Source organism: Camelus dromedarius, chromosome 27 (genome assembly GCF_036321535.1).
Source record: "Camelus dromedarius isolate mCamDro1 chromosome 27, mCamDro1.pat, whole genome shotgun sequence".
Taxonomy (NCBI): domain Eukaryota; kingdom Metazoa; phylum Chordata; class Mammalia; order Artiodactyla; family Camelidae; genus Camelus; species Camelus dromedarius.
The window spans coordinates 2,830,599-2,858,537 of NC_087462.1; the positions used below are offsets into that span (position 1 = coordinate 2,830,599).

Genomic DNA, 27,939 nt, shown 5'->3' on the forward strand with positions numbered 1-27,939 from the left:
TCAAGGTGACAGTCGGACAGGGGACCCGGGACTGATAAATGCCAGGAAGCCCCAATCTCCCCACTCACTGCCCCCTCTCCCTTCACCCCCCCACCACCGCACCGGACTCAAAGCCTGCCCATGGGGAGATACCAGCTGGGGAGGGGGAGAGCTTTCAGCTCAGGGCACTGTTCAGAGACTAGGGACATCACTTCTCTGCTAATTGGACATGTCCCTCCAAGGATAAGAGGAAGGAAGCTGGTGAGTCGTCAAAGAGCCCTCACCACAGTGGTCCTCTGAGGCCCCCCCCCCTCAGATGACTGATGTCTTCAGCATTCCCAAATTGCCACAAATCCTGGCTTTGCTTTCTTTACGAGCTTTTATTTGGTGTTCTGGGGGCAAGGGAGAGGTCCAGCCTCACAGAAATAAGGATGGGGGTCTCAGGCTGGGCTACTGGACTCCCTGATCCTCTTGGAATCCGTCACAGCTGCTGGGGGGCCCTCTCTGGGTCTGGGGGTTCTGATTCCCCTTCCCAATCCCGGGAACGCTCTTGGCCTTGGCTGCCCAGAGGAGCCTGGGCCAGGAGAGACTCTGACTGTAGAGATGGGCGGACTGGGCCTAGGACTGGGGCAGGATTTGGGAGCTAGATGCCGCTTGGGGGTGGGGGGCTGGGGAAAAGAGATCAGATAGAAGCTTTGGCCATTCTCATCCTCCCTGGGGATGTCCAGCACCTTCCCCTCCACAGACCATGCCTCACTCTTTTTGGGGGTCTTCCGGGGCCGGTATAGGACATTGCTGTAGACTGGATTCCCTGCATTGGAAAGCGGAGGGTATGACACCAAGAGGGAACAGTTACTTAAGAGAGCCTGGCCCGCTCCAGCTCACTTCTGGGGGCTTTGTCTATACTTCTGAAAAACATGGGTGTAGGGACCAGGCTTCTCCATCTATTCCCCTTCTCTGCCCCTCCAGCCCCACCCTCCCCCCTTCCAAAAGGGGCAGCTATGGAAGCCAGACGGGGATGTAGTCTATCCTTCTCTCGCAGCTGCAGTTCCCGCCTCCGCCACCCGGGGGCGGAGTCGCCAGGGGATGTCAGCGCCCGTGGGAACCGTCTGCCCTCCGCGACGCTGCCTGCGCGGCTCCCTACCTGCGTCCGTGTGCCGGCGGCGGCGGCGGCCCCAGATCCAGGCGCCCAGAGCGAAAGCGGCCACAGCCACAGCCCCCGTCACCAGCAGCGCGAGAAAGAGCCCTTGGAGGGGAGGGAAGGTTGTGGGTGGTCCGACGGGGGGCGGGGCTAGAGGAGGGACACGTGGGCGGAGCTCACCTGAGAAGCTCTGGTCCAGGTTCAGCGGCGAGCCGTCTGCAGAGAAGAAACCTACGTCTCGAGGGGTGCTCACCTTTGAGTCCAGCTTCCTGCACCCCTTCAGGGTAAGAGCCCCTCTACCCCGTATGGGACCTCAGGGCTCCTGCCCCTGCCGTGCTGTGTGAGTTTAGGGAAGTATTTGCTGTGAACCTGTTTCCTCTTCTGAAAAATGAGACTAATCATTACTGTTTTGCTGAGTTATTGTGAAATAACTGCCAACGGGACTTTTTCATCGTGAGCCCCATTGCTCCCATAATAGTCTACACCACTCCCATCACAAACCTTATCATCCCCACCATGAGTCCCATCGTCCTCACCATGAACTTCATCAACCCCACCATGAGCTCCATCCTCCTGGTCATGGGACCCATCATCCTTATGGCTCCTGTTTTTTGAGCCTCACAGAGCCTGAGTCACTTGCCTGGGGTCGCACACCCTGCTTTGAGCAAAGGCATTGCTCCCCTCAGCTCCCCCACCACTTTCACTGTTTCAGAAAACAAACAAACAAACAAAAACTTACACTGGCCTGAACATTTGAGTCTTGCTGAATAATCAGCACCGCAGACACAATAATAACCACTTCTGTTTATTGAGGACTTACTATGTCCCAGACCCTGTAATAAACTCTTCCGGTATGCTTCCTTTAAATTCACCTAGTCTGATGAGGAAAGCACTATAAGCTGTATTTTGATAACTAAGGAAACAGGCACAGAGGGGTCAAGTTACTTGCCCAAGGTCACACAGCAAGTAAATAGCAGAATGGGCATGTGCTTTTATATTTTAAATTATAATTATAATTGACATGAATCCCAGCCAAAGACTCCTTCTTCTGTGACTGAAATGAGTCCAGGTGCCCCCAGCCCCTTAATTCTGCAGATTCTAAAGCTGGCAGTGGTCCCGGGGTCGGGGGGCTGCCAAGCAGCTGTTCAGGGGTGAGGAAGCCAGCTGTGTGGAGCTGGACTTGTGCCCGCCAGCTCCCACTCCCTTGCAGCTGCCAACAATTCACAGCCTGGTGCCTCTGCCACCCCGCCTCTGCTAATTGGTAATTGGCCCCTTCGTCACTTGGAGGGATGGGGGGCAGGCAGGACAGCCATAACACACCGCCTTGGAGGCAGGCAGTGGGTGGGTCCTGCCAGCTGGAGAGACAGGGACTTCAGAGTTGGGAGCCCGCGGGCAGTTCTCCGTTCTGCCTGATAGGGGCTGGGCATGCGCACAAGGCCCTCCAGAACCTCTGAGAAAGCAGGACCCTATCTGGGTCAGCTTGGGTCTCCTGCCTCATGCAGGGTTTAGCCCATGAGGGGGTGTCACGCAGAGTCGGGCAAACGTGTGACTGGGGCTCCCGGGAAAGCTGGCAGCACCCCTGGCTTGCGTGTGTGGCTTCATGCTCTGTAAACCGAGGCAGCTGCAGCTGGTTTAGCTGATCCGGGAAGTTTCTGCCAGTCTTGAGAGTCAATGGCTGTCGAGTCTCGATTCTGGAATTCTAGAATTCTCTCCTCTTACACACTCTGAGACTGCAAAATTCTCTAAGCACCTGTCTATTCAAAGTACTTACAATACTACAATTCTAAGATTCTAGAATCATCCATTCCTTTATTTCAGTGTTTCTCAACACTTTTTCATTATCACCCCCACTAAGGAGACTTTTTAAGACTCTTAATTTGTTCCCCCATGAAATTTTAATATCACAGATATACTGAAATCTGTTTATCTGCATGTCTGTGCTTTATATATAAAAAAAGTAAGATTTTCTTTGCTCCCCCAAAACCAATTTTTGCCTCCTTAAGAGTGGTAGTCCCCATTGAGAACATATGCTGTGATTCTAGGGGCCTGGAATTCATGTCCCTAGCATTCTAGAACTGAGAGATTCTATTTGTTGTTCAAGATTCTGGAATTGTCCTAGGCACAATAGAAATGTGCCCGAAAGTTGACCAAAAGACAAGTTCTAGGTTGTTAAATAAAATATGAAAGCAGTCAAAATAGATTTACGCTGTTAGGAGTCGGGATGATGTGAGAGGGGCATGAGGATGGATCTGGGGGTGCAGATATGTTTCTTGAGCAGGGTGATTGGTACCTGGGTGTGCTCAGGTTGGGAGAATACATTGCTATGGTTTGCATACGTCCCTCCAAAATTCACAGGTTGAATCCTAACCCCCAATATGATGGTATTTGGAGGTTGGGGCCTTTGGGCCGTGATTAGAGAATGAGGGTAGAGCTTTCATGAATGGGGTCAGAGCTCTTATATAAAAAAAGACCCCAGGAAGCACCTCCACCCCTTCCGCCACATGAGGACACAGCGAGAGGGTGCAGGCGATGAACCAGGAAGAGGGTTCTCACCACCACATGACCCCGCTGCTTTGATCTCAGGTTTCCAACCTCCAGAATTATGAGAAATAAATCTGTTGTTTATAAGCCACCCAACCTGTAGTATTTTTTTAAAGCAGCAGCTGAATTAAGACGTCCATTGAGCTGGCCGCTTCTGGCATGTACATTTCTCTGTATGTAGGATATACTTGAATAACATGTTTTATGGGATTGTTTTGACTCAAAATCCAGAATTATATATATTCAAGAGTCTTTATGAGTGTGATATCCTGGAACAGGGCTCAGCAAACTACATCCTGTGGGTCGAATTTGGCCCACTGCCTTTTTGTTTAAATAAAGTTTTATTGGAACCCAGGCCCGCCCGTTCTTACATGTACATCTATGGTGAATTGCATGCTACGAGGGCAGAGTGGAGTAGTTACGACAGAGACTATCTGGTGTACAAAACAAAAAATATTTACCAGGTGGCCCTTTACAAAGGAAATTGCCAAGCCCTGGTCTGAAATTATAGGTTCCAGTGTGTCTTTGGTTCTGTCACCCAGAATTTGATGTTCTTGCGTTTGTAGACTCTCTGTTCCTAAGAATCTGATTTGGAGAATTTGTGTTTCTAGGAATTTGAGAGTCTAGAGTCTTAAGATTCTAGGAGTTCCAAGCCCCGGGCTTGCCCCCCCTTGCTCTCATACCTGTTTCCTCCACTAGGAGCTGCGTCCCGTTGCCCTGGGCCTCCTCCAACTCGGGGATCTCCATGGTCGCCCAGCACACGTAGGACCCGCTGTCATTGAGGCCTACGCGGTCCAGCTGCAGGGTGAGGTGGCCAGGTGGCCACCAGGAGAGCCGTCCCCAGGGCCCACACCCCCCCACGCTGAGACTGCTGTTGGTGATGTGTGTCTGGCACAGAGTGTCTCCGTCCTTGGTCCACTCGACATGGAGCCGCTCCCAGGCCGGGGCCTGCACCACCTGGCAGGCCAAGGTCACTCGGCTGTCCTGCCTCACCTGCAGCACCTTGGGTGCCTGCTGCACACTCAGGCCGGTGGCTCCTTGCAGGGCTGGGGGACAGAAGAGGTGAGTGAGCCCTTTTTCAGTACGTGTGTGAGTGTGAGACTTGCTCCGCTAGCCGGGCCACAGGGATGGGGCACTACCAGTCTGAAAGCTTGCCACCTGTGTGATCTTTGCAAGGTCATTGCTTGCTGAAGCTCAGTGGCCTTATCGGTGGAATGGGTCTAAGTCTCTCGGCACTTGTGAGATTTCACGGTGGACTCTATGACGTGTCCAGCTCTCAGCCACGTAGATATCACCTCATGTGTGCCAGACCTTGTTCTGGACACTGTGGACTCAGACACAGAGGTGACTGAGATAGACAAAAATCCCTACCCTCATGGAGCTGACAGTCTAGGGGGAGAGAGAGGCACAGGAAGTCGTGAAATGAGAATCATGATGGAGGAAAGGAATGGGGAGGAACAACAGAGGATAAGGATGAGGTAGGAGGGTCTACTGAGTGACAGTGGTCAGGAAAGGCCTCTCCCAGGAGGCGACGTTTGAGCAAGGATCTGAATGGTAAGAAGTAGGCAGTTATGGGAAGGAAGGAAGATATGGAGGAAGAAGCACTCCATACAGAGGGAATGGCCTGTGCAAAGGTCCTGAGGCTGGACTGTGCCCGGTGAGTTGGAGGAACAGGGAGGAGGCCCCTGTGGCTGGAACAGAGTGAGCCAGGGGGAGAGAGGAAGGAAATGGGATCAGAGAAGTTGGCAAGGAATGGCTTATAAGAGGCTTGCCGGCCATAGGGGTCGGGTGCTGCAGAGGTAGGGAGGTGGGGGCGGGGAAAGAGGAGCAGTTTACTTTTTAATATACGAGTGATGGGAAACCAGTGGAGCAGGGAGGAAATGGGGTCCAATTTAAGTTGACTGCTGTGGTAAGAACAGATATGCCGTTGAGGATATCGGGGCTGCTGGGAAATGAGGGTCCAGGAGAGCAGTAATTGGGGCCAGACCCTCAAACAAGAGATCAGAGTCCGAACAGATTTTGAAGGTTGCCCCTGGAAGAACTACAAGAAGAATTGAATTGGGAGAGAGGGATGGTGGCAGGTTTCCAAGGTTTTAGCCCGAGGGACTATGTGAACAGCGATGGCTTTGTTCCAAGATGAAGGACACCAAGGGAGACGCAGGGCTCGGGGGAAAGAAAGAGTTTGTTTTCGGCCAAGAGAAGTCAGGAGCGCCTGTGAGACTCCCCAGAGGGGTGAATTTGTGTCAAGTTCCTGGCATTTGGGATGCCATTGCAGCCGAAGCTAGAAAGAGGAGATCCGGGCAAGAGTGTTCTGGGCAGAGGGGACAGCACGTGCAAAGGCCCCGAGGTGGGATCAGGCTTGATGTGTTGAGGAAAAAAAGAAAAGAGAGAGGAGTCAGCAGCTGGACCCCAGGGAGAGAGGGAATGCAGGGGATGGTGGAGACACGAGAGGCCAGCGGGGCCAGGTCACACAAGACTTACCTGCAGATTGTGGTGTGAATGTTATTCTAGGGGCCCCCTCTGGGGATCCTTGCTAGAATCCTTCAATCCCTGTAAAGTTCTGAGTATCAAGGAGAGAGACGGAGCCTATCTGGCACAGCGGAGAGATTAAGGTTTGCAGGGGCTCCGAACTGGACGGGCAGGCAGCTGGGGTGATGGGCCCCAAGAGGATGGCCACAGAGGGAAGGGAGGACCAAGTACTCACCCCAGAGCTGCACCAGGAGGACCAGCATTGTGCCTGGGGACCCCATTCCTGGCCCATCAGGTCCCCCTCTCCTGGGTGGCTCCCCACCACCTCCACTCCCCCTCCTATTTGACAGACTTCCTGCCACAAAGGCATATGTGACACTCCATCCCCGCCACAGGGGCCTATGTGACACCTGGGCCAGCCGGCAGACATCCGGTGGCCACAGCTGCTTGGGGCTCCACTTCCTGTCATCTCGTGCCTCAGTTTCCTCAAAGGTTTTTTTCCCTAATCTGAAAGGTGGTATACACATGCGATGGAGATACTGTGAGTGAAAATCTTTCTGAAAGACTACATAAACACGCCTAGGTTGGGGGGACACATTGGAAGGGCAGGTAAAGCAAGGACTAGGGAGGGGAACAGATGACACAGGCCTGAGCAGAGGACAGAAAGGCAGAATCCCAGCCTCAGTTATTTTGCCCCTAAGATGTCTTCTTTTGAGGTTCAGAGAAATGGATTTCTGCTGATGACTTTGAGTCCTGCGGCAGGTAGGGGCGTTCCCCTACCCCCACAGTCTGGGGAGAAGTTTGGGGGCCCAGTTGAGGGGGTTCATAGGCTCTAGACTTTCTCCCAGCCCTGCACCCATCACAGCTGGCAGTACCCAGCCCCGGAGGAAGAGGAGGTTGCAGACTCCTGGGCCTCAATGTCTCATCTCAGACCACAGTGTGACCTCCTTTTTCAACTAGAAAGAAGAGGGTCAGTGTTCTTCACAGAAATGTTCCTGTCAACCACAGGGAAGTCCCTCTGGTGGCGCTCTGCCCACACCTCCCAAGTAGGTACACACAGCTTCCCAGCCTCCTGCTGCCCAGGCCTCCCCCCTCCTTCAGACTTTCAGGAAGGACTTTTTGTCTTTTAGGTTATTTATTTATTTAATTTATTTTTAACGGAGGTCCTGGGGGTTGAACCCAGGACTCTGTGCATGCTAAGCATGCGCTCTACCAGTGAGCTATAGCCCCCTCCCCAGAAAGGACTTTCTGAAACTCCACTCTTCACCTGTCCTCTGCAAGGGGTGATGCTGGAGATCATGGATAAAGTCAGCCCCAAGCTGACGGGCTAGACAGAGCTGGATGCAGACATTCCTAGCCCTATGGATTCTGGGCAGGCAGAGAGGCTTCTGGAGATTGTGAGCACCTGGGGCTTTGTGGGATGTATAGGAGTTCAGTTGTGATGTAGGGAGGGAAAGGCAGCATTGGTAACTGAACAACTGCTTAGGCAAAAGACTTTAGCTTTTCAGTAAATGCAAAGTGTGAATAGTCAAGGGTCAGATCTTGGGGTGGATGTGTGTGTAGGGGTGGGGTGGGTGGGTTGCTGTGGAATTCCAGTTTGATTAGCAGCCAAGAAGTTGCTTGGGTGAACGCGTGGACTAACTGAGGCACTAGGAGGACTAGGGATGGGCTCGAGGTCACATGGCAGTTGAACCCAGGCATCTTGACTCTCAGTTCCGGGCTCTCTCCACCTCAGACATCATTAGCAATATTGCCTGGTGAGACCCATGCTCTGGGGGTCCCGGGTCTCGGAGACCCCAGCGCAAAAGGACTACATTTCCCAGCCTGCCACGACGGGCGCGCCTGCGCGCAGCGGCCAGTGATGGAGCGCTGACTGGGGGCGCGGCAGCGGCGGCGAGGGCTCGGCGGGCCATTGGCTCCCGGCAGTGGCAAAGGCAGCCTGGGGACTAGAAGGGCGAGTAGGACCCGCGGGCCTGGCAGGAGAAGACCTGGGTTGCAGCCATGGAGCACCAGAAGGTAAGACCGAGGCGGGGCGAGGCGGGGCCCGCAGCGAGGGTGGACGATGGAAGAGGACCAGGTGATGCCGCAGCGCCCTCCCCGCACCCCTCTCAGCTGCTCTGCGGCCGAAGCCCCTCCCCGCCGTAACCCCGCCCGGATCTAGCCCCCATTCTGGATGCAGCCCCCGACCCTCGCCGCGACCCCACATCATCTTGGCCTGGGTTCAGGCGCATCCCCTCCATGTTCCCCTCGCCCGCCCAGTATCCCAGACCCAGCCTTGACTCCATCCCCTATGCCTTCCACTGGGACTGCGGACCAGGTGTCCCGGCCCCCGCCCCACCCTGGAGGACGCCCCGTCAGCTCAGCACAGGTGACCCCATTGATCTTGCCCCGCCTGGAAAAGGACCCATCCAAGGCCTGGGTAGGGCCCCAGGCCCCAGTAGGATCCTCCCACGCCGCCTCTTTCCGTCCCGGCATCCCCGACCCCAGGCCTCCGGGCCCTTCTCCACTTACCAGGTCTTCCTCATCCCCTTCCTCAGGTACCTCCTTTCTCCTTGTTAATCCCACCTCCCAGCATAGCCCCTTCCCCAGAAGACCCCGCGTTCTGCAGGCATCCTTTTCCTCTGGAGTTTCTTTCCCCAAGCTAGCCCCTCACCCCAGGTCACACCCCGCCCTCAGAATATAGGTACCTGGTTAAAGGCATTGTGCTCAGGCAGACCTGGCTGGGCCCCAGGGTCTGTCCTTTCCAAGACGCTCTCTTGGAGCCTCAGTTTCCTCCCCTGTGAAATGGACGTGCTCACAGAGCCCACCTGCTCTGTGAGGAATGTAGGGCCAGAGCTCCGCCCAGGTCCTGCCGGTGGCAGGTGCCCAAGCTCATTGGCAGGGTAGCCCCCACATGCCCTCCCTGGATCCCTGGAGGGCAGAACAGGGAGCCTCAGGTCAGGGGTCCCAGCCAGGCAGGTTGGGGGGCTTCCCTGTGTGTGTGTGTGTGCTTCCCTGGGGCAGGAGGCTCTGCGGAAGATCATCACGACGCTGGCTGTGAAGAATGAAGAGATTCAGAGTTTCATTTACTCCCTCAAGCAGATGCTGCTGAATGTGGAGGTGAGGAAGGCAGCCCCCAGGAGGGAGGTGGGGAGGGGCAGCCAGAGGGGCTAACCTGATGCTGATGTCCACGGGACTCTGGGCTCGGCTGCCACATCCAGGCCTGTTTCCCCATCTGAGCACTGGTTTGCCAGTCCTGGCCGTTCTGACCCCATGACGTCTCTCCAAGGCAAACTCGGCCAAGGTGCAGGAGGACCTGGAAGCGGAGTTCCAGTCCCTCTTTTCCCTCCTGGAGGAGCTGAAGGAGGGCATGCTTATGAAAATAAAGCAGGACCGTGCCAGCCGCACCTATGAGCTGCAGGTATGGGGGGCAGGCTCTCTCCAGCCCCTGCCCAGGTGCCGTCCCCCACTGGACCCCTCACACCCAGCAGAGCCCAGCCGGCCTCAGTGTCTTCCTCCAGACTTGCTCCTCCTCCTGTGCCCCTTCCCAGAGATGCCCCCATGTGTCCCCAGTGTCCAGAGCCAGACCCTCCAGGGGTGCTGGCCTCACCTCCTCTTTTCCCTGGGCTCTTCCCAGCCCCTTCCTTGGCCTCCTGCTCTTCCCCTTAATCCCCCCTCCCACCCCCCCACCCCTCCTTTACACGGCCCTGCCCCTACATCTGGCTATTCCTCCCCTCCCATCCTCACCCAGCGCTTCTAATTCCTCAGCCCGACCCCCTGGTCCCCCAGATCTGACGGCATCACTCCTCACCTGATCCCCCCCCATGGCTCCCGCGGGGTCTCAGATTGCAAGCTGGGGTCTCTGGGGCTGCATTAGAACCTCCTGAGCAACTTCCTGACAGCCCAGATTCCCATCCCCAGGGAATGTAGCGCCCTGGGCTCAGGTGGGGCCGGGCGTGTGTGATCCCCAGGTGATTCTGATGCCTGTCAGCAGAGAGGCCCAACCTCCCCCCAGCCTCTGTCTCCCACCTGGAGTTGGAGAAGGGCATGGGACCCGGGGGCCCGCAGGCAGTGGGGGTCCCTGGGAGGGTTTGATGCGGTGGGGTGAGGTGTCTCTTCCCTCGGTGCCATGAACCTGTAGAACCAGCTGGCTGCCTGCACACGAGCCCTGGAGAGCTCCGAGGAGCTTCTGGAGACGGCCAACCAGACCTTGCAGGCCACAGACAGCGAAGACTTTCCTCAGGTGGGCACTTCAGAGGCCAGACTGCTAGGGCTGCCGGATACAACATGGAACACCCAGATACATTTGCGCTTCAGATCAACCACAAGTCGTTTTTTAGAATAAGAGAATAAGTGTGGCCCATGAAACATTTAGTCTAAGTATGTCCCAAAGATCACCTGGGACATACGTACACTAAAAAAAATTTATTTGTGGTCGATCAAAAATTCAAATTTAACAACGAATAATTTTTCAGTATGAGCATATCCCGTGCAAACGTTTGGTGTAAGTATTTCCCACGTGCTACGTGGACATATTTATGCTAAAATACTTATTCATTATTTATTTGAAATCCAGATTTAACAACGAATAGTTTCTTAGCAACACACTGCAAGCGGTATCTCGTATGTCTGAAATATTGGATGGGACCTACTTATACTAAAGAAATCATTTATTGTTCATCTGAAATTCAAACTTAACTTGGCATCCTGTATCTTTATTTGCTAAGCTAACCGACCGTATGTCCTGGGCACTGGCCAGAAGGCAGAGGTTGGAGTGGGAGCCTGTCTTTGCCCCCCGCCCCTTTGGGGCGCGCTGGGGGCTCTGCCTCAGGGCTGGGCACCTGCCCACCAGCCAGCCGGCTGGGCATCGTCTTCCTGTCTGCATTGTGGCTTTCTAATCCAGTGCACAGAACTCTGTGGATTTTATTCTGTTCCTCTTTCTAGGCTGCCAAGCAAATCAAAGATGGGTAAGATGCTGGGATCTGGCACCCACGCCAGTGCCCCACCCTGGGTGTGAAGGTGGGGACGCCCAGGTGAGGGTCCCTCGGCCCAGAGCCCTGGACCGGAACAGGGGGGAGGGGGATCCCTACGCACACCTCAGAGGACTAGGCCTGGGCGTCCACCTCCTTCCCTGCAGTGTGCAGGCTGCTTCCACCTCCTTCCCTGCAGTGTGACAATGGCCCCTGCCTTCCGGCTGTCACTGAAAGCCAAGGTCAGCGACAACATGAGTCACCTCATGGTGGACTTTGCACAGGAGCGGAGGATGCTGCAGGCACTCACGTTCCTGCCTGGTGAGAGGAAAACTCGCTGGAGGGTCAAGATTACAGGGAAATAGCCAGGAGTCTGGGGGGGCCCTGAGGCAACGCCTCGAGTAAGGATGACAACCATTTGTGGAACCCCCAGGAGGCCCTGCTCCAGGGGTGGAGCCCTGGGAATGCCCACCCCCAGTGGGTGGAGCCACGGGGGAAGCCACAACCCTGGCTAGTGCCACAAGGAGGCCTCACCCCTGGGTGGAGCCCCGAGGAAGCCCCATCCTGTTACCGAGCCCTGAAAAAAGCCTCACCTATCAGGTGGAGTCCCATGAAGGCTGCACCCCCAACTGGTAGAGCTCTGGAAACGTTCTGTCTCCAAATAGTGGAATCCAGAGAAGGTCTAGACATTTGTTGGTTGAACTCAGAGAAAGCTCTTCTCCATTCCCTACCCTTTGGTGAAGCCCCAAGGAAGCCCCAGAATCCAGAGGGGTTCCCCCAACCCTGGGATCCTGAGGAGACCCCACCCCGAAGAAGGTCTGTGTGTGGGCGGGGTTACAGCAGGGCCTGGCCCTGCAGGCCCAGTACCCTAACCCCACCCCATCCTCTGCCCTGGGCAGTGCCTAGCGCCCCCGTGATCGACCTGGCCGAGTCCCTGGTAGCCGACAACTGTGTAACCCTGGTGTGGCGCATGCCGGATGAGGACAACAAGATTGACCACTATGTGCTGGAGTATCGGCGGACCAACTTTGACGGCCCGCCCCGCCTCAAGGAGGACCACCCCTGGATGGTCATCGAGGGCATTCGGCAAATGGAACACACCCTGACCGGTAAGGGCAGCTCCGGGCTCCCGTTTCTGCATCCATCAGCCGGGGCTCGTGGATGATCCTCAGGGCTCACGGGGTGAGGACAGCCTGGCTGGGCTGACTGGGAGTAGCAGAAGTAATAAGGAAAACACTGCTGGCGGCCTCCACGCCGTGTATTGAGGGCTTCCTCTGCGCTAAGCATTTTACCCACATGTAATGGGCATGCTTATTATCGCCATTTTACAGACGAGTGAACCGAGGCATAGGGAGAGAGGGCATCCTCCATCCCTGTCATCTCTCTGACCCAGCGTTCATTCATTCATTCATTCTAATTTACTGAGTGCCTGCAGGGTACCAGGCACTGTCCTTGCAGTAGTGAGCAAAGTGGGTGAAACCCCCCCCTCTCCTGGAGCTGGTGTTCTGGGGGTCACCGCCCCACAATATGGGGATCTCCTTGGCAGTTATAAGAAAGCAGAAAGCCAGGGGGAATCCATCCGGCTGGTAGGGGAGGGTCTGCAGGAGGGTAAAGTCAGGGGTCCCTAATGAGTTAAGAGGCCATCCTGAGCCAGAGGAAACCCTCACGGGCGGGGAGAGTCTCGCTGACAAGCTAACTAACACCCCAGCGCTTGGACTGTAATCAGTCTGTTCCTTGTCTGTAATTAGCATGCATGGGTGATAACGAGTATGCCAATTGCAGGAAAGAAAAGCCACCAGCAGACCAGAGGGCCTGAGCTCTTGGTTTATCCTTTGCATGGGAATCAAAATAAACACATCCCATTTTTCCCCCAATCTTTTTTTATTGTGGGAAAAGACACATAAGGTAAAATTCGCCTTCTTAATCATTCTTAGTATACAGATCAGTTATTCAGTACATTCATAATGTTGTGCCAGCACCATCCCCACCATCCATCTCCAGAACTTTTCATCTTGTGAAAGTGAAACTCTGTCCCCATTAAACACTAACTTCCATTCCCTTACCCCCAGCCCTTGGCACCCAGCATGCTACGTCCTCTCCCTGATTGTTAGTACTCATAAGCACCTAACATAGGTGGAATCACACAGAATTTGTCCTTTGGTGTCTGACTTATGTCGCTGAGCATCATGTCCTCAGCGTTCATTCACCTTGTAACGTGTGTCAGAGTCTCCTTCCTTTTTAAGGCTGAATAATATTCCACTGTATGGCTAGACCTCGCTTCCTCCAGTAGTGGCAACTTACATAACTAGGGTCCAAGACCAGGACCAGGACGCTGGCCTGGGTGCACTCCGCAGTGCTGACTCACTTTTCACTAGTTGTACACGCATTCATTCACGTGTGTAATCCCGTAGGCAGTTTTATCCCATGTGTAAATTCATGTAACCACCACCCCAATCAAGGTGTAGATCTTCTCTACCATAGGCTTCCTGATGCATCCCTTTTACCCCTCTGGCCTTTTCCAAAATTCCTTGTGAGTGAATTCCTCAGGGCAGGAAGTTGAATCCCTCACAAAGACCTGCGATATTGATCATGAGGAATTCACTCACCTGTGTGAATAGCCTGTGTGATTATTTGCAGTCCACCTACTATCTCGTTGATTGCTTGAGAGACAGGAAGGTTTGGGTTAAATGCTTGTAACTGACATTCCTTGACTCATCTCATCGGCACACAGAACCCTGCTCAGTGTGGGGAATGCGACTGCTGGTTTGCAGAGTGGGTGGTGGTCTTAGCTCTGGGGCAGTAGGTGGCGCTAATGAGCAAACCACAGACTTCTCAGAGAAGGGATCCAAAGAAGGGTGAGGCAGTCTGGGTGGGCACCTGGAGGAGGTAACAGCCAGACTGAGGGCCAAAGGAGAAGGGGGGAGAGCAGCCTCCAGGCAGAGGAACAGCCTGATCAAGGGCTCAGAGGCCAGAACACCGAGCCTTTGTGCCTGGATCTAGTTAAGTTTGCAGAGGGAATACCTGTGGGGAGAGGGGAGAGGAGGAATGGGGACTTTACACTGAGGGCAGGGAGAGCTATGGGAGGGTTCAAAGCAAGAGGTGCTGAGTGTTGCTGGAGAGGCCCAGAGAATGAGCATCCTGCAGGGAACTCCTGAGGCAACCGGATGTATGGTCTGAGCTAGAGGTGGGGCTATGGGTGCTGTGGGTGGACAGGTGGTGCCTGAAGGGCGAGAAGGGGACAGTGAGTAAAGTGAGATGATCAGGGGTCCCAGACGGAGCCACCTGGACACTGAAGGGTACAGAGGAGCCTGCAAAGAAGACCAAGGCCGGGGAGGGTATAGCTCCAGTGGTAGAGCGCGTGCTTAGTGTGCACGAGGTCCTGGGTTCAGTCCCCAGTACCTCCTCTAAAAATAAATGAGTAAACCTAATTACCCCCCTCAAACAATTAAAAAAAAAAAAAAAAAGAAGACCAAGGGGGAGCAATCAAAGGGGGCAGCTAGGAGAGAGCTATGCCTTGGCGCCTAACTTCCATGAAGGAAGGAGTGCTCAGCCAGGAAATCCTGCAACATGGGACTAACAAGGCCAGAGGAGGAAGATGGAGTGAGGCAGCCGAGGGTGGGGTGTGGACAGCTATCCAAAGAGGTTTAGCTTGAGGGGGAAGACAGATTGATTGTTGCCTTTATTTTTTTAAGATTAGAAGAAATTAATAAGGAAAAAGGACAGAAAGGGAGGGTGGGATCTATCCTAGTAGCAGGGAAAATCTTTAAGGAATCAGGCATGGCTAGATCCAGGGGCTCAAGCAAATGACTCGCTCAGCTCTGTTCCACACACTTATCGGCTCGAGGGGCTGCGTTCTCAAGGAGGCTTGCCAATGCACTGGCAAATTTTCCCAGGATGAGCTTCCTCCTAGCTGGCCAGCCCAGGGGAAAGGGGGACTCTGTTGGCTGTAATACCAGCCAGAGTCCCAGGGCAGATTCTGATTGGCCAGTGTGGGTCATGTGCTTTTCCCTGGATCAATGGCTGTGACTGGGCCATCCTGATTGGCCAGCCTGGGTTGGGGGCAGAGCCAAGTCATCCATAGCCCCTCAGATAAATGAGATCAAGGATGGTTTCTCAGGGGTAAGATGTCATTTGCAAGGTGCTCCTTAGAATGAGGGGCAGTGGGATTACTGTGGGACACAGGGGGCCTCTAATCTATTGCTCAAAGTGAACAGAATGTTGTTAAGATCCCTCTGTTGCCTCGTAGGTCTCAAGTTTGACATGAAATACATGAATTTCCGTGTGAAGGCCTGTAATAAGGCAGTTTCAGGCGAGTTCTCCGAGCCAGTGACCCTGGAGACACCAGGTGACTGGCTCCCATCCCTACCCCGGCTGTGACTCCATAACCCCTTACTCTCAGGGCCCCAGGGACTGCTGTCTAATGAGAATCTTCTATTCAGGGTTCTGTGGCCCTTTTTGCCCTGGTTGCCAGGAAGCTCAGTGCTCAGTCTACAGCTGATTCCTTAGCCTGAGTGTCTGGCATAAACTTGGTATTGTCCTTTGGTTTTGCAGTTAATTTATGTAGTTGATTCCATTATACCTGGATGGTTTTCACACACACACACACTCACTCACTCTGTCTCACTCACTCTCTTTTCCAAAAAATAGCTAACTGCTCTATAGAATTGGGAATGGAATGTCAGTAGTGAAGATAGATTACTTAGCCTCCCAGAGTGACACATTTGTGTGTCCAGATAGGAAGTCCTTCTGCAGTCTAGCTTAACTCTGTCATGCTGTAGCCCAGCCCCTTTCCTGGGATTAATCCCCAGTGGATGTGTAGGGCAGCACAGTGGTTTGAAAAAGATTTCAGACCTGGGAGACCTTTAGGCAGCAAGCCCTTGGCCTTCACTCCTCTGGCTACATGTTCTGCCCCCTCCACTCTTCCTCATCTCATTGCCTGGTGTCTTTCTGCCTGTTGTCTCCATATCTGTCTCTGAGCCTTTGTCTGTTGGTCTCTTTGTCTCTCTCTGTCTCTTAGTCTCTGTTTCTTTGTCTCTTTCTGTTCTCTTTCTTCTCTCTTTGTTCCTGTCATGGCCTGTCTTGGTCACTGTCTGTCTCTCTCTGTCTCTGTGTCTCCGGGTTTCCCCATCTCTGTGACTCCCGCGTCTGCCTGGCCCCAGCGTTCATGTTCCGCCTGGATGCGTCCACATCCCACCAGAACCTGCGGGTGGATGATCTCTCCGTGGAATGGGACGCCATGGGCGGGAAGGTGCAGGATATCAAAGCTCGCGAGAAAGATGGCAAGGGGCGGACGGCGTCTCCCGTCAACTCCCCAGCCAGGTAGCCTGCCCCCTCCCCTCCCTGAGTCTCTGGTGGAGGAGATCAAGCTGGACATGGACACACAGAGCCCAGTGTGGTCAAGGCTGGGGTGGAGGGAGGGACACAGAGCTGGGCGAGCCCAAAGAGTGAATGAAAGGAGGGGAGACTTTGAAATGGGTTTTGACAGTTGAATAGGAGTTTTGCTGATGAGGAAGGGCACAGGCATGTTCTGACATGAGAGGCCCAGTGTATGAAAAGAACCACATACTGTCAAGGAATGATGAAAAGTCCGTGGTGGCTGGGGTGGGCCAGGGAGCCCTCCTATGGGGAGGTGAGTTCTGAATTGAGCCTTCCCCCTCCCTGTCACCCACAGAGGTACTCCATCTCCCAAGAGGATGCCCTCGGGTCGTGGGGGACGGGATCGCTTCACAGCTGAGTCCTACACGGTACTGGGTAAGGAGAGGAGGAGGGAGAACTCTGGGCAGGGCCCTGATGGCAGGTGATGGGAGAGAATTCCTTTGGTTGGGGAAACCAAGGCAGCTAACAAAGATTCTGTGGGAATGGTCCCAATAATGTGTTACTGTGTCACTGGGGGAGTGGGCAGATTGGGGGATGAGGGATTACTGGGGGGAACCAAAGCATATGGATGCTGTGGACTGGGGAGTGGCTGGGCTCTGGAGGGGGGATTTCCCAGGGTCTGTGGAGTAGCTGAGACTCGGGGAGTAGCTGAAAATCAGGGAGCAGCTGGGACTTGGGGAGTAGCTGGAAAGAACAGTTGCCTTTGAGCAGCTGGGTTTATGGAGGAGCTGAAGAAAGACGGGGGCTCCAGGAGGTGGCTTAGGGTGTGTGGAAGAGCCAGAAAGAGTCACTGAGTCTAAGCGGAGAGAAGGACTAGGATTAGAGGAATGGTTAGCACCGCAGGAGTGACCGGACCCTGTGAAGGAGAAGCTGGAGTCCAAGGAGGGGCTGAAGTTTAGAGGGAATCACCAGCGTCCAGAAAAAAAGCTTGAAAAAGAGGCTGGGGTGTGTGAGGAAGCCAGTGTGGTCTGTAACATATGGCAGGTGTGGGTGGAGGATGACGAAGTTGAGGAGTAGCTGGTTTTTAGGGATAAATGAACACCTGAAGAGATGTTAAGGTTCTCTAGAGGGTCTGGATTTTCTTGGAAGCATCTGGGATTGGAGCAAGTTGGGGTCTGGGGAAAAAGCAGGGAATGGTGTGGGGGAGCCTGCAGAGTGGCCAAGAGTCAAGAGGGAGATATCTCACCCATCTGACCCCCAGGAGGAGCCCGGACTCGTGGTTGGGAGCAGCAGGCCTAGAGAAGAAATGTACATGGGGACCTGTCCTGTGTCTTGGGGGGAGCTGAGGTCTTAGATGGAGATGAGCTGCCGTCTGGTGGGGCAGGAGTGTGCGGAGAAGCTGCAGCTCAGGAGTAGCTGGATCAGGGAGTAGCTGAGGTGGCCAGAATCTGGATCTGGACTCCAGGGAGGATGTGGACCTCGGGATAAGCTAAGGGTCTGGAAGAACCTGACCTCCACCAGGAGCTGTGGGTGTGGGTAGAACCTAGATTCAGAAAGCAAAAGGAAGGGGAGTATCTCAGCATCCTGGGGAGTATCTGGACTGCAGAAGGACTGACTCCCCGGAGGCCTGCGGGATTATGTGGAGTCGGACAGGAGCAAGGTTTGGGGATTATCTAATCTCTGGGAAGGACTGAGGACAGAGGAGTATCTGAACATGGAGGAAGTTTCTAAGGCCTGGAAGTATCTGGAAGGACTAGCTCAGACTTATAGAGAATCCGAAAGGACTAGTTGAGGCTTGGGGAGTATCTGGACTTGATGAGTATCTGGTGGGAGCTGATGGAGCCTGGGAGACACCTGGAGGCACTAGCTATGGTCTGGCTGCCCCTTTCTGGAAGGGCACCTAGGACCCGATTCTACCCAGTCCCCCCGCCCACCTGTCCCACCCGACAGGGGACACGCTGATTGATGGCGGGGAGCATTACTGGGAGGTGCGCTACGAGCCGGACAGCAAGGCGTTTGGCGTGGGGGTGGCCTACCGCAGCCTGGGCCGCTTCGAGCAGCTGGGCAAGACGGCCGCGTCCTGGTGCCTGTACGTCAACAACTGGCTGCAGGTCAGCTTCACTGCCAAGCACGGCAACAAGGCCAAGGTGCTGGACGCCCCCGTGCCCGACTGCCTGGGCGTGCACTGCGACTTCCACCAAGGTGACCCCCAAGCACCCCCCCAGCCCGTCCAGCCGCCTTGTCCACTGTCTCCCTGCCCAGACCCCTCTTACTGGTCCCCCTGTCACTCTTGCCCTCCACCCCAGGCCTCCTGTCCTTCTACAACGCCCGCACCAAACAGCTGCTGCACACCTTCAAGGCCAAGTTCACACAGCCACTGCTGCCGGCTTTCACGGTGAGGCCTCCTCTGCGGCCCAGAGATAAGAGGGGGTGGCGTGAGTGCTGGCCTCACTGCTGAGCCTCTCGGGTCCCCTCCCTGTCCCTCAGGTGTGGTGTGGCAGCTTCCACGTGACGACAGGCCTGCAGGTCCCCAGCTCTGTGCACTGCCTGCAGAAGCGGGGCAGTGCCACCAGCAGCTCCAACACCAGCCTCACCTAGGCCCCCAGACCGCTCACCAGCTGGGCTGATTTGTGGGGGGCTGCCTCCAGGCCTTGGCTGTTTCAGCCGGGCACCCTCCTCTCACTTGCTGCTTGGAGCCTTAACTCCTGATGGAGGTCACCAATGGGGAGCGGGCCCTGGGGTGGGCCCTTCTCCCCACCTCACCTCCTAATAAAGGTCAAACACTGGCCAGGCTGCGCTGCTGGTTCTTTGGGACTGGGTGGCCCTGGGTGTGCCCGGCCCTCTCTGGACCTCAGCTTTCTTGGCTGTAAAGCGGGCTTTTCTTGCAGGGTCAGGTGGCAGGTTTTGCTGAGCTGAAGACCACTGGGACTGAGTGGGGCCAGCTGTGGCCAGCCATCTGCCGGACCCCCTCACTGCCCCACCAAGCCAAGCCAAGCCACATACATGGGTCCTGGGGTCTCTGGAGCTTTAATTCTGGGAGGAGGGGTCTGCCTGACTGATGTGTCATGCTTGGAGGTTGGCCTGCTGGTCCCCAGTGCGCGCAGCTGCGTGCTCCAGCGCCCGCCTCCTTTGCAGTTTCTCTTCCAGCTCTGCTGTCACACCTGCCAACCCTGGGATGGAGGGTGGGTACCCAAGGCCTCAGTGGCGCCAGGGGTCCCCAGTCCAGGCTCTCTCCCCTTACATGCACCCAGGACCACTGCAGAATTTTCAGGGCCCAGCACAAAACGAAAGTGTGTTCAGTGGGCATGAAGCATTTCAAGACAAAACACAGCAGAGCATTAACCCAAGCGTGGAGCACTCCAGAGTGTGGCTCCCATTTGTAAAGCCCACCCTGCACTGACCCCTTACCTGTTGTAGGGGAGAAAACCTGTGCTGAGCTGACTGCCAGCTTCTTCGCCAGGCCACTGTTGAGGCCTTTGGGCTCTGAGAAGAAGGCAGATGAAAGCTGAGGCTGGCCCTTCCTCCACTGGATGGGGGAGGGGCTGGGAGGAGGGACCCCCTACCTGGTTTGGGCATAACAGGTGTCTTTGGAGGCTTGGCCTGAAACTTGGCCAACTTCCTGGGCTTCTGGACAACTGGCCGACTAGGGGAAGGCACTGCGTGGACAAAGATATGGTGTGTCACATCCAGTTGTTAGCCTGTTTCCTGTCCCCAACTCTCAGCCACCCCTGGTCCCCCACCCACCGTCCCCGTTCACGTAGTTGGCAGCAGGGTCATCTCCAATGGGGATCACATAGTTCTCATCCTGGTTTGGTAGTGGGGGCAGCTTGTTGTGGCTGGACACAGGCGTGATGGATGCAGGAGGCAGCTGCTTGGGGAGTGCAGGACCTGGTGGGAAACTGTGGTCACTGTCGGGGCCCATGTGGTACAGGGACAACTCAGGGTGGGTCTGTGTGCTTCTGTGAATGGGGATGTGTGTGTGCACACCCAGACACAGGCATGCGTCCCTGTGTGTGAGTGTCTGTGCACATGCCCGTTTATGAATCTGTATGTTTGTGTCTGTAGCATCAATGTGTACACTGGGTGAATTTGCAGAAGTTGAATGCATGTAAAGGTTTTCTACACATGCACCTAACCGTGTGTATACGTGAATGACACCACGTGGGTACTGAGGTATGGCTTGGGTGCTTGTCGGTATTTGTGTGTACACGCGTGTCTATAAAGCTCTGAATTTGTGCTCGTGAATGGAATGTCTGCATTTGTGTGCCCACACGTGGTTTTGGCTTGCTCAAGGTATATATATATGTGCTACATGGAACTGAAATTGTGTGACGCCCCTGCTCATGCATGTGTGGAGCCATTGTCTGCATAGGAGCTGATTATGCAGGTGGACACAGTTCGTGGTTGTGAGTGAGGCATGTGTGTACCTACATATGTGACCATCATGCACATGGGCTCTGTAACATCTGCCCAGCCCAGAGGGGACCCTGCTGCTCATGCCACAGACCTTTCCAGTCTCTTCCTCTTGCTTCATATGCTGAACCACCTCCCACCCCAATTTCCCAACTCTACCTACTGAAATCCTTTGAAAACTTCAGGGAACACCCCCTCCTGCACAAAGACTTCCCCCTACTCTGCCCTGCCCCCTCTTCTCCCCATCTTCAGGTGCTGTCCCTGCTCCAACCCCAGGTTCAACCCCAGGGGGCTGGGAGTGTCTGTGCCCAGCCATGTCCACCCCCTCCAAAACCTGGAAGCCCCTACAGGGCACTTTCTGGGTAATTTCTGGGTCCCTGCAACTCAGGGTACAGGCCTGGGCATAGGCAGAGCCACGAGAGTCCTAAGTCTCTACTCTGCCCTGGCAGCGGCCGCGGGAAGGGGGCGTCACCTGGGCAGATGGCCGAGGGCGCCACCCACACACTCTCGCCATTCTCTTTATCGGCCTCCACGTAGCCTGGAACAGAGAGGGTGGCCTGGAGAAGGTACGGTGGCAGGGGGCTGACCCAGGGGTGTCCCCGTCCAGGAATGGGGCGGGAGAGGCGCGGACTGGGCCCCCGAGTTCCCTGATGCTGTACCCACCTATCACTTTCTCGTAGTCCTCATCCAGCAGGAAGGGCACCAGCGCCTGATTGGTGTGCGACACGAAATAGTTGACTACTGCGTCTAGTGAGGCACAGGAGAACTGGGGGCAGATAGGAGGTGCAGTCAGGGCCTGAGGGGAAGGGGCGCAGGTCCCGCCACTGCCCTTCTCGGGACCCCGGCCCAACGCTCACCGGCTGCTCCACGTCGATCACGTACTTGGGGCCCTCGCACTTCACCTTGTAGTGCCGGACTACCGGAGTCCTGCGAGGGCAGTGGCCTGGCTGAGGACAGGGAAGAGCCCGCCCCTCGCCGTGGCCCCGCACCTACGGAGGGCCTAACCCCACCTCCTGCTCCCCACCACACTGACCACGCCCCGTCCTGGCGTGGCTCTCTGTGGGGGATCAGGCTCTCGACTGACTCCACCTGCACGAAAGACCCTGCCCCTGGTCCTGGCACTGCGCCCCACCACCCGGCCCCAGGACCATGCCCCAAAGGAGTTCACCCCGGGGAGGCCTCGCCCCCGTCCTGGCTCCGCCCCTAGGCTCTGACTCCACCCTTGGCTTGGCCCCGCCCCTAACTCTCAGCTCGCCCCCGCGTCCGACGGCCCCCCAACCCCGGCTCCGGAGCCACGCATGCGCACCCGTTGAGCGCCTGGCGAGTGGTGACCGACACGCCACCAGAGCCGTCCCCGCTGGGCCGCAGCAGCAGGTTCCCGCACTCCGGGTAGCGCTCCAGGAGCAGTTGCGCCTCCAGCCGGCTCACCTTCAAGAAGCACCTGGGGCGGGCCGCGTCACTCACCAGGAAAGGCCCCGCCCCCAGGGGCACAGCCACGCCCTCCCTTCGTAACCCCGCCTCGAGAAAACAGCCACGCCCCTGAACGTAACACGCCGCGTCTCCGGGTACCCAGCCACGCCCACTCGTCCACAATCTCGCTCTTAGAGACGCTGCCTCGCACCTCAGGCCCAGGCTGTGCCTCGGGAGACTCAGGGCTGTCCTCCAGGTACAGAGTCCAACACTCAGAGACCCAGACCCGCCTCCCAGGCACCTAAACCCGTCCCTGGAAAACATGTCCCGCCCCTAGACACCCAGTAGGGCTCACAGCAGTGAGACCTAACCCCCGCCCCTGCCCGGATGCAGCCTTGTACTCAACGCAACACCCAATGCCTGGAGACCTCACTCATTGTCCACCCTCAGCCCCAAGCTTTCCAGTCCGCCGCCATCCTGGAGACCCTGGTCCACTTACGAGGGCATCTCGAGCGCACGGCGTGCCTCCTCTTTGGCCAGGGCCTCGGTCATCATGTACAGGTGTCCGGGAAGTAGGGTCAGGTTGAATGGGACACGGAGCTGAGGGGTGATTGGGGCGTCAGGGAACGGGCGGCTGTGCCCATGTCACAGAGGGGCAAACAGAGGCCAGAGTGTGGATGGAGCTAGGATGGAAACTCAGGTTTGGGGCTCCAGAGCTTCCTCACACCTCAAGTGCAAAGAGGGCTTAAAGAGGATGCGCAGAGAGACGGGTGCTGGGGAGGAGGGGGGGCAGATGCTAGAATGCAGGGTCTCAAATTCAACAGCTTGCAGGGGTCAGGCAGGGAACAAATGAGTAAAATAGAAATCAGGAATATTGACTAAAACTCCTGGTTTTTAAGTGATAGCAGCTAACTTTTAAATTTATAGCACTTTGTTGGCAGGCAAAACAAAAGACATTTATGGGCTACATCTGGCTCATAGGCCTCCAGTTTGAGACCAGTGTGCTATACTCAAGAGGTTTTTTGGGGGAAGGATGGAAACACAAAGGAGGATTTCTGAGCAGGCCTAGTGGGGAATGGGAGAGAGGGGGCTGAGGGCAGCCACTCACCTCCACCACCGTCACGATGAAGCCTTTCCACATCTCCCGAGACTCCACACTCTCTACCTGGGGAGGGAAAGAAAAAGATTCCACGTTGATGAGCGTCTGTCTATTCATCTGTGAAGCTGGAATGAGGAATGAGTCCCTGTTTCCAAGGGCTGTTTTGAAGATTAAATGAGTTAGAACAGATTCATTTAGGATGACGTCTGGATATAAATCCTTAGTAATACAGGGTATTATTATTCTTTAATGTTATTACATCAACATTTTTATACATGTATAAATCAGATGATGTATCTCCCATGCTTAAAACCCTCCCTTGATTCCTGCCTCCCTCAGGATATCAGTCCAGGTCCTCCCTGTGCCCCACAAGGCCCTGCATGACCTGCCCTGTCCCCTCCCTGCCCTCCTCTCCTCCCTCTCTCCGCCTCACTCACTCTGTTCCAGCCACATGGACCTCCTCGCTGTTCCTCCAACACACCAGGCACAGTCCTGCCTCAGGGCCTTGGTACATGCTGTTTCCTCTGCTGAAGAGCTGTTTCAGAGATATCTACACTGCTGGCTCCCTTACCTCCTTCAGGCCTTCAATACCGCCTTTCCTGATCATACCTCTTAACATTGCAATCCTGACCCCCCATCCCCTTTCCCCAGTACTCGTCTCCCTAGCATCTACCACCAATCTGACACTCCATATATTTTACACATTTACAGTAAGGATTTTTAATCGTTTTATTCACTGCTGTGCAACTAGAAGGGTGTCTGGCACATAGTAGGTGCTCAATAAAATTAGCTGAAAGATAGAGTATGACAGTGATGATCCTTTTGGATCAGATCTTGTTCTGGGCACTGTACATGTATTATCCCATTTTTCAGTTGGGGAAACTGAGGCTCAGTGACCTACCCAGTGTCACCAACCCAGTAGTAGACTACAACACCATGCTAGTGTGTGTTGATGGTAGGTGTAACAGGGAGGGAGGGTCTCCCACCAGCCCTACCTAGAGACCTACCTTGAACTTGATCTCCTGGTTCCGCAGGACCAAGCAGAAGTGGGTGCCAGGGTCTTGGGAGCTCCCCCAGGGAGCCTCATCTCTGAGCTTCACAAACACTCTTAGGTCTAGCTTCTCCACGTACTGGGGGCACAGAAGCCAGGGTCTGAGCACTACACCTGTGGTCCCTCAGGCCTCCTGACTTGAACACACCACCCACACCCTCTGCTTGGTCCCTGGGGTCAAGGGTGGACCAGCTCTTGAGCCTTCATTTCCATTCTTACCTGGGAGTCCCGATTACTATTGTAGAAATAAAGAGTCAGGCCCTGGAGGCCTGCCCAGAACTTCTTGTAATCCTGTGGACAAGAGGTGGAGAAAGAGAAGGAAGTGAGGTGGCAAAGCTGGGTAGCTCTATTATACTCTGCCTCAGGACCTTTGCACTGGCTGTTTGCGCTGCCTGAATACTCTTCTAGATTTTTGCATAGTTTCCTTCATCACCTGCTTTGGCTCTTTGAACAATTGTTGCCTTCTCAGGGAGGCCCTCTCCATCCATGGCCCAGCTTCTGGGGATCTGTTATTCTCCAAGAAAGGACCAAAGGGAATCTACGAAGGAGGGAGTTCTAGGAGTGATTAGAACTAACTCACTTTACGGTGCTCCATGCGTCCATCCACCCACCCACACATACATACAAATATCCCCCATCCCTTTATGCCATAAATATTTAGTGGCATCTCCTAGGTGCCAGGCATTGGGCGAGGTGCTGAGTCTACAGTAAGATCCTAGGATTTTTTTTCACAAGATATTCCCTAAGCACCTATTCTGCACCCAGCTCTGTTGCAGGCAAAATAATAAATGGGACATGGCATCCGTTGCTAAACAGATAATGTGTCAGAAGGATAGAGAAAGCACAGATACTAAAATTGTCCAGAGAAGAGAAATTAGTACCCTCAGGGAGGGACAGACCCTGGGCCGAGATCACAGAGGAGGAGAGAGGCCCTCCGACTGGGAGATCTGGGAAGACTTCCTGAAAGAGGAGTTACTTTGATTAGTCCATAGTGATAATGAGGGTAGCTTTTACACTGACAGTGACCATCCATCCAGCAATCCACCTATCAATCCATCCATCCTTTCATCCACTTATGTCCCCACCCACCCATCCATCTATTTATCTACAGGCATGCCTCATTTTATTGTGCTTCACAGATACTGCTTTTTTTTTTTTAACAAATTGAAGGTTTGTGGCTACCCTGCATTAAACAAGTCTATCAACAAAATTTTTCCAAGAGCATTATTTTTAAATTAAGGTATGTACATAGTTTTTCTCTTTTTTTAGACTTAATACTATCACACATTGAATAGGCTCGGTATAGTGTCAAGATCACCTTTACATGCACGAGGGAACCAAACAATTTATATGACTCACTTTATTGCTGAGAAGGAAAAGCCGGGCTGGGCTAACAAGATAACTCATAAATCTAAGTGCAACAAGTGTCGGTTTACTGATCTAAGTTCTGCTGGGCTAACTCGTAAATCTAAGTTAGTAGGTGTCGGTTTGCTGATTCCCTGTTCATGTTTTTTGCCAGCCAGCTGGATTTTCAAAGAGACATATCTGGCCTTGAAATGTTGGTTTGCTGCCTTCCTGCCTCTACTTTTGTGATAATGATGCTGCTAAAGCTGTTCCATGCCTATTGGCCGAATACCCCAAGCTTGTAATTAACCCCATAAAACCTCATGCACACGTCTTGGAGATGCTCAGAGCTTTGGAGCAGAAGCCCCTCTGAGCCCGCTGGCGTAATAAATCTGAGTACTCCAACCCTCCAAGTGGTGCTCGTTCCTTGGCTGGCCTGTCATTTCCATAACATTGCAATATTCACTTTTTTTCATTGCATTTCGTCTTTTAAAATTTTATTTTATTGAGTTATAGTCAGTTTACAATGTTGTGTCAATTTTCAACGTGAGCACAATTTTTCAGTTATACATGAACATACATATATTCATTGTCGCGTTCTCTTTCACCGTGAGCTAACACAAGATCTTGTATATATTTCCCTGTGCTATATAGTATAATCTTGTTTATCTATTCTATATATACCTGTCAGTATCTACAAATTTCGAACTCCCAGTCTGTCCCTTCCCACCCACCTCCCTTACAATATACACTTTTTTGTGGTGGTCTGGAACCAAACCTTCAGTGTCTCCAAAGTATACCTGTATTTACCCAACCATTCACCTATCTGTCCACCCATAGATACATCCTAGATACAGACATACATTTAACTAACATTTACTGAATACCTGCTATGTGCCAACCACTGGGAATAGAGCAAAAAGTGATTAAACTCAGCACGGTCAGACCTGCTTCGTCAGGCTCCAGCTTGTGCCATGGCACAAGTTATTTAAGCTCTCTGTGCCTCAGTTTCCCCACCTAGGAAATGGTAATGATAACGGTACCTGCCTCAGAGGCTGTTGTGAGAATTGGGTGAGTTAACACATGCAAAGTGCCAGTGCTCCCACTGAGTCAGCTCCTGGGCATGCTAAGAGCTACTCCCCTCCTGAAACCGTGACTGTGTTCTTCTTCAACCCATTTTATAATGGGGAAAACTGAGGAACAAAGTTGCAGAATCACTGATACATGGCCTGGGCATTGGGAAGGCGTGGAGCAGGGATGTTGACCTGGGTCTCGCACTCTGGGATCTCACGCTCTTTCTTAACCCCTGTGGTCTCCTGCCTCTGAGTGCTTTCTAGGCTAGGGAGGACTTGGAGGCAAGGAGGCAGAAGGAAAGGACGAAGAAACTGCCCTGGCAAAGGCAGGGGAAAGCCTGGTTGGTTTGGGTCCTAGTAGGAGAGATGGGACCTAAGTGGGAACCGAGAGGCTGGGGTTTATTCTCACACACAGACACAGACAAAGACACAGACACAGACACAGACACACACAGACACACACACACACACACACACACACACACACACACACACTGGGCCCCTGGCCAGTATCTGGTCCTGTGCAATGTAGCCCCCACCCCCTCAACTCTCACTGTCCACACCTGCAATCTGTGCCACCCTTGACCTCTGTGGCTGAGGTTCACAGACAAAACTCTGGGCTGGGGGAGGAGGGAGGCATGGGAATCAGAAGGCTCTCCATTTCCTGGAGGAAGAACCTGATCCTATTTGTATCCGAGAGACAGAAAGATTGAGACCAAGAGAGACAGATGGAGCCAGGCAGGGAGAGACACAGAAAGAGAGAGAGACGAGGGACAGAATCTTCCCCAGCTAACCCCCCAATCTGTGCCCTGCCCTACCCAGCACCCACCCCACCCTCCTTGGCTGGCTAGGGAGGTCTAGGCTCAGAGAGGTGCCGCACCTGCCCGGGTGGCCCAGCAGTGACAGCTCCCTGGCCTGTCTTACCCGGTCTCGGGGTCCCTTCTTTTCCAGAAAGCTCTCGTAGTAGTGTGAGGGCTGGATGCTCTTGGGCTTGGGGAGCCGGGGTGGGCTCAGGGCTGAGGCCATGGCAGGCCTGGGTCTTTGGCCCGGCCTCTCCCTCCAGTGGGCGCACCAGCTGAGCCAGGAAGCTGAGAAACAGGTTCCAGGGGAATTTCCTCTCTTCTGTCAGCTCCCGAGCTCCCTCCCCTGCCAGC

The 27,939-nt window shown here is 54.4% G+C and overlaps 3 protein-coding genes across 9 annotated transcripts; 1 reads left to right on the top strand and 2 right to left on the bottom strand.

The window, feature by feature from the left end:
* Nucleotides 1–278: 278 nt before the first annotated feature.
* TMIGD2 (transmembrane and immunoglobulin domain containing 2) lies at nt 279–6,393 on the bottom strand. Its single transcript, XM_064480275.1, has 5 exons — nt 6,366–6,393; nt 4,345–4,707; nt 1,301–1,435; nt 1,124–1,225; nt 279–790 (listed from the first exon to the last, which is right to left on the bottom strand). Exons 1-5 carry the CDS (start codon nt 6,391–6,393, stop codon nt 420–422), a joined length of 999 nt encoding a protein of 332 aa, XP_064336345.1. The 3' UTR covers nt 279–419.
* Nucleotides 4,584–19,181, top strand: FSD1 (fibronectin type III and SPRY domain containing 1). 2 transcript variants are annotated; one of them, XM_064479755.1, is made up of 15 exons: nt 4,584–4,723; nt 7,091–7,176; nt 7,866–8,146; nt 9,134–9,229; nt 9,399–9,530; nt 10,251–10,352; nt 11,054–11,076; nt 11,279–11,400; nt 11,979–12,188; nt 15,326–15,424; nt 16,239–16,398; nt 16,751–16,830; nt 18,346–18,597; nt 18,702–18,790; nt 18,883–19,181. In XM_064479755.1, the coding sequence occupies exons 3-15, from the start codon at nt 8,132–8,134 to the stop codon at nt 18,991–18,993; spliced, it is 1,491 nt and encodes a 496-aa protein (XP_064335825.1). In that variant the 5' UTR covers nt 4,584–4,723; nt 7,091–7,176; nt 7,866–8,131; the 3' UTR covers nt 18,994–19,181. The 2 variants fall into 2 exon arrangements, with proteins under 2 accessions (XP_064335825.1, XP_031292829.1); XM_031436969.2 differs by lacking the exon at nt 7,091–7,176 and having other exon boundaries at nt 4,588–4,723.
* Nucleotides 19,182–19,403: 222 nt separating this feature from the next.
* STAP2 (signal transducing adaptor family member 2) lies at nt 19,404–27,912 on the bottom strand. 6 transcript variants are annotated; one of them, XM_031436970.2, is made up of 13 exons: nt 27,710–27,911; nt 24,588–24,659; nt 24,325–24,447; nt 23,327–23,383; nt 22,718–22,818; nt 22,115–22,249; nt 21,666–21,735; nt 21,472–21,574; nt 21,281–21,346; nt 20,140–20,283; nt 19,959–20,051; nt 19,804–19,878; nt 19,404–19,565 (listed from the first exon to the last, which is right to left on the bottom strand). In XM_031436970.2, exons 1-13 carry the CDS (start codon nt 27,809–27,811, stop codon nt 19,459–19,461), a joined length of 1,248 nt encoding a protein of 415 aa, XP_031292830.1. In that variant the 5' UTR covers nt 27,812–27,911; the 3' UTR covers nt 19,404–19,458. The 6 variants fall into 6 exon arrangements, with proteins under 6 accessions (XP_031292830.1, XP_064335826.1, XP_031292831.1 ...); XM_064479756.1 differs by having other exon boundaries at nt 23,327–23,379; nt 24,321–24,447; XM_031436971.2 differs by lacking the exon at nt 21,281–21,346 and having other exon boundaries at nt 27,710–27,912.
* Between the last annotated feature and the right edge of the window lie 27 nt (nt 27,913–27,939).

Bases quoted from the DNA above. Each gene is read 5' to 3' on its own strand.
- STAP2 (XM_031436970.2), bottom strand. From the start codon at position 27,811: ATGGCCTCAGCCCTGAGCCCACCCCGGCTCCCCAAGCCCAAGAGCATC. The intron at 24,660-27,709 runs GTAAGACAGGCC...TCTTGTCCACAG, and splicing joins AGAAGGGACCCCGAGACCGG to GATTACAAGAAGTTCTGGGC. The intron at 19,879-19,958 runs GTAGGGGGTCCC...CCTTCTTCTCAG, and splicing joins ACCTGTTATGCCCAAACCAG to AGCCCAAAGGCCTCAACAGT.
- FSD1 (XM_064479755.1), top strand. The intron at 11,401-11,978 runs GTGAGAGGAAAA...TGCCCTGGGCAG, and splicing joins GGCACTCACGTTCCTGCCTG to TGCCTAGCGCCCCCGTGATC. The intron at 12,189-15,325 runs GTAAGGGCAGCT...GTTGCCTCGTAG, and splicing joins AATGGAACACACCCTGACCG to GTCTCAAGTTTGACATGAAA.
- TMIGD2 (XM_064480275.1), bottom strand. From the start codon at position 6,393: ATGCTGGTCCTCCTGGTGCAGCTCTGGG. The intron at 1,226-1,300 runs GTGAGCTCCGCC...CTCCCCTCCAAG, and splicing joins CCTGGACCAGAGCTTCTCAG to GGCTCTTTCTCGCGCTGCTG. The intron at 791-1,123 runs GTAGGGAGCCGC...TTTCCAATGCAG, and splicing joins CCGCCGGCACACGGACGCAG to GGAATCCAGTCTACAGCAAT.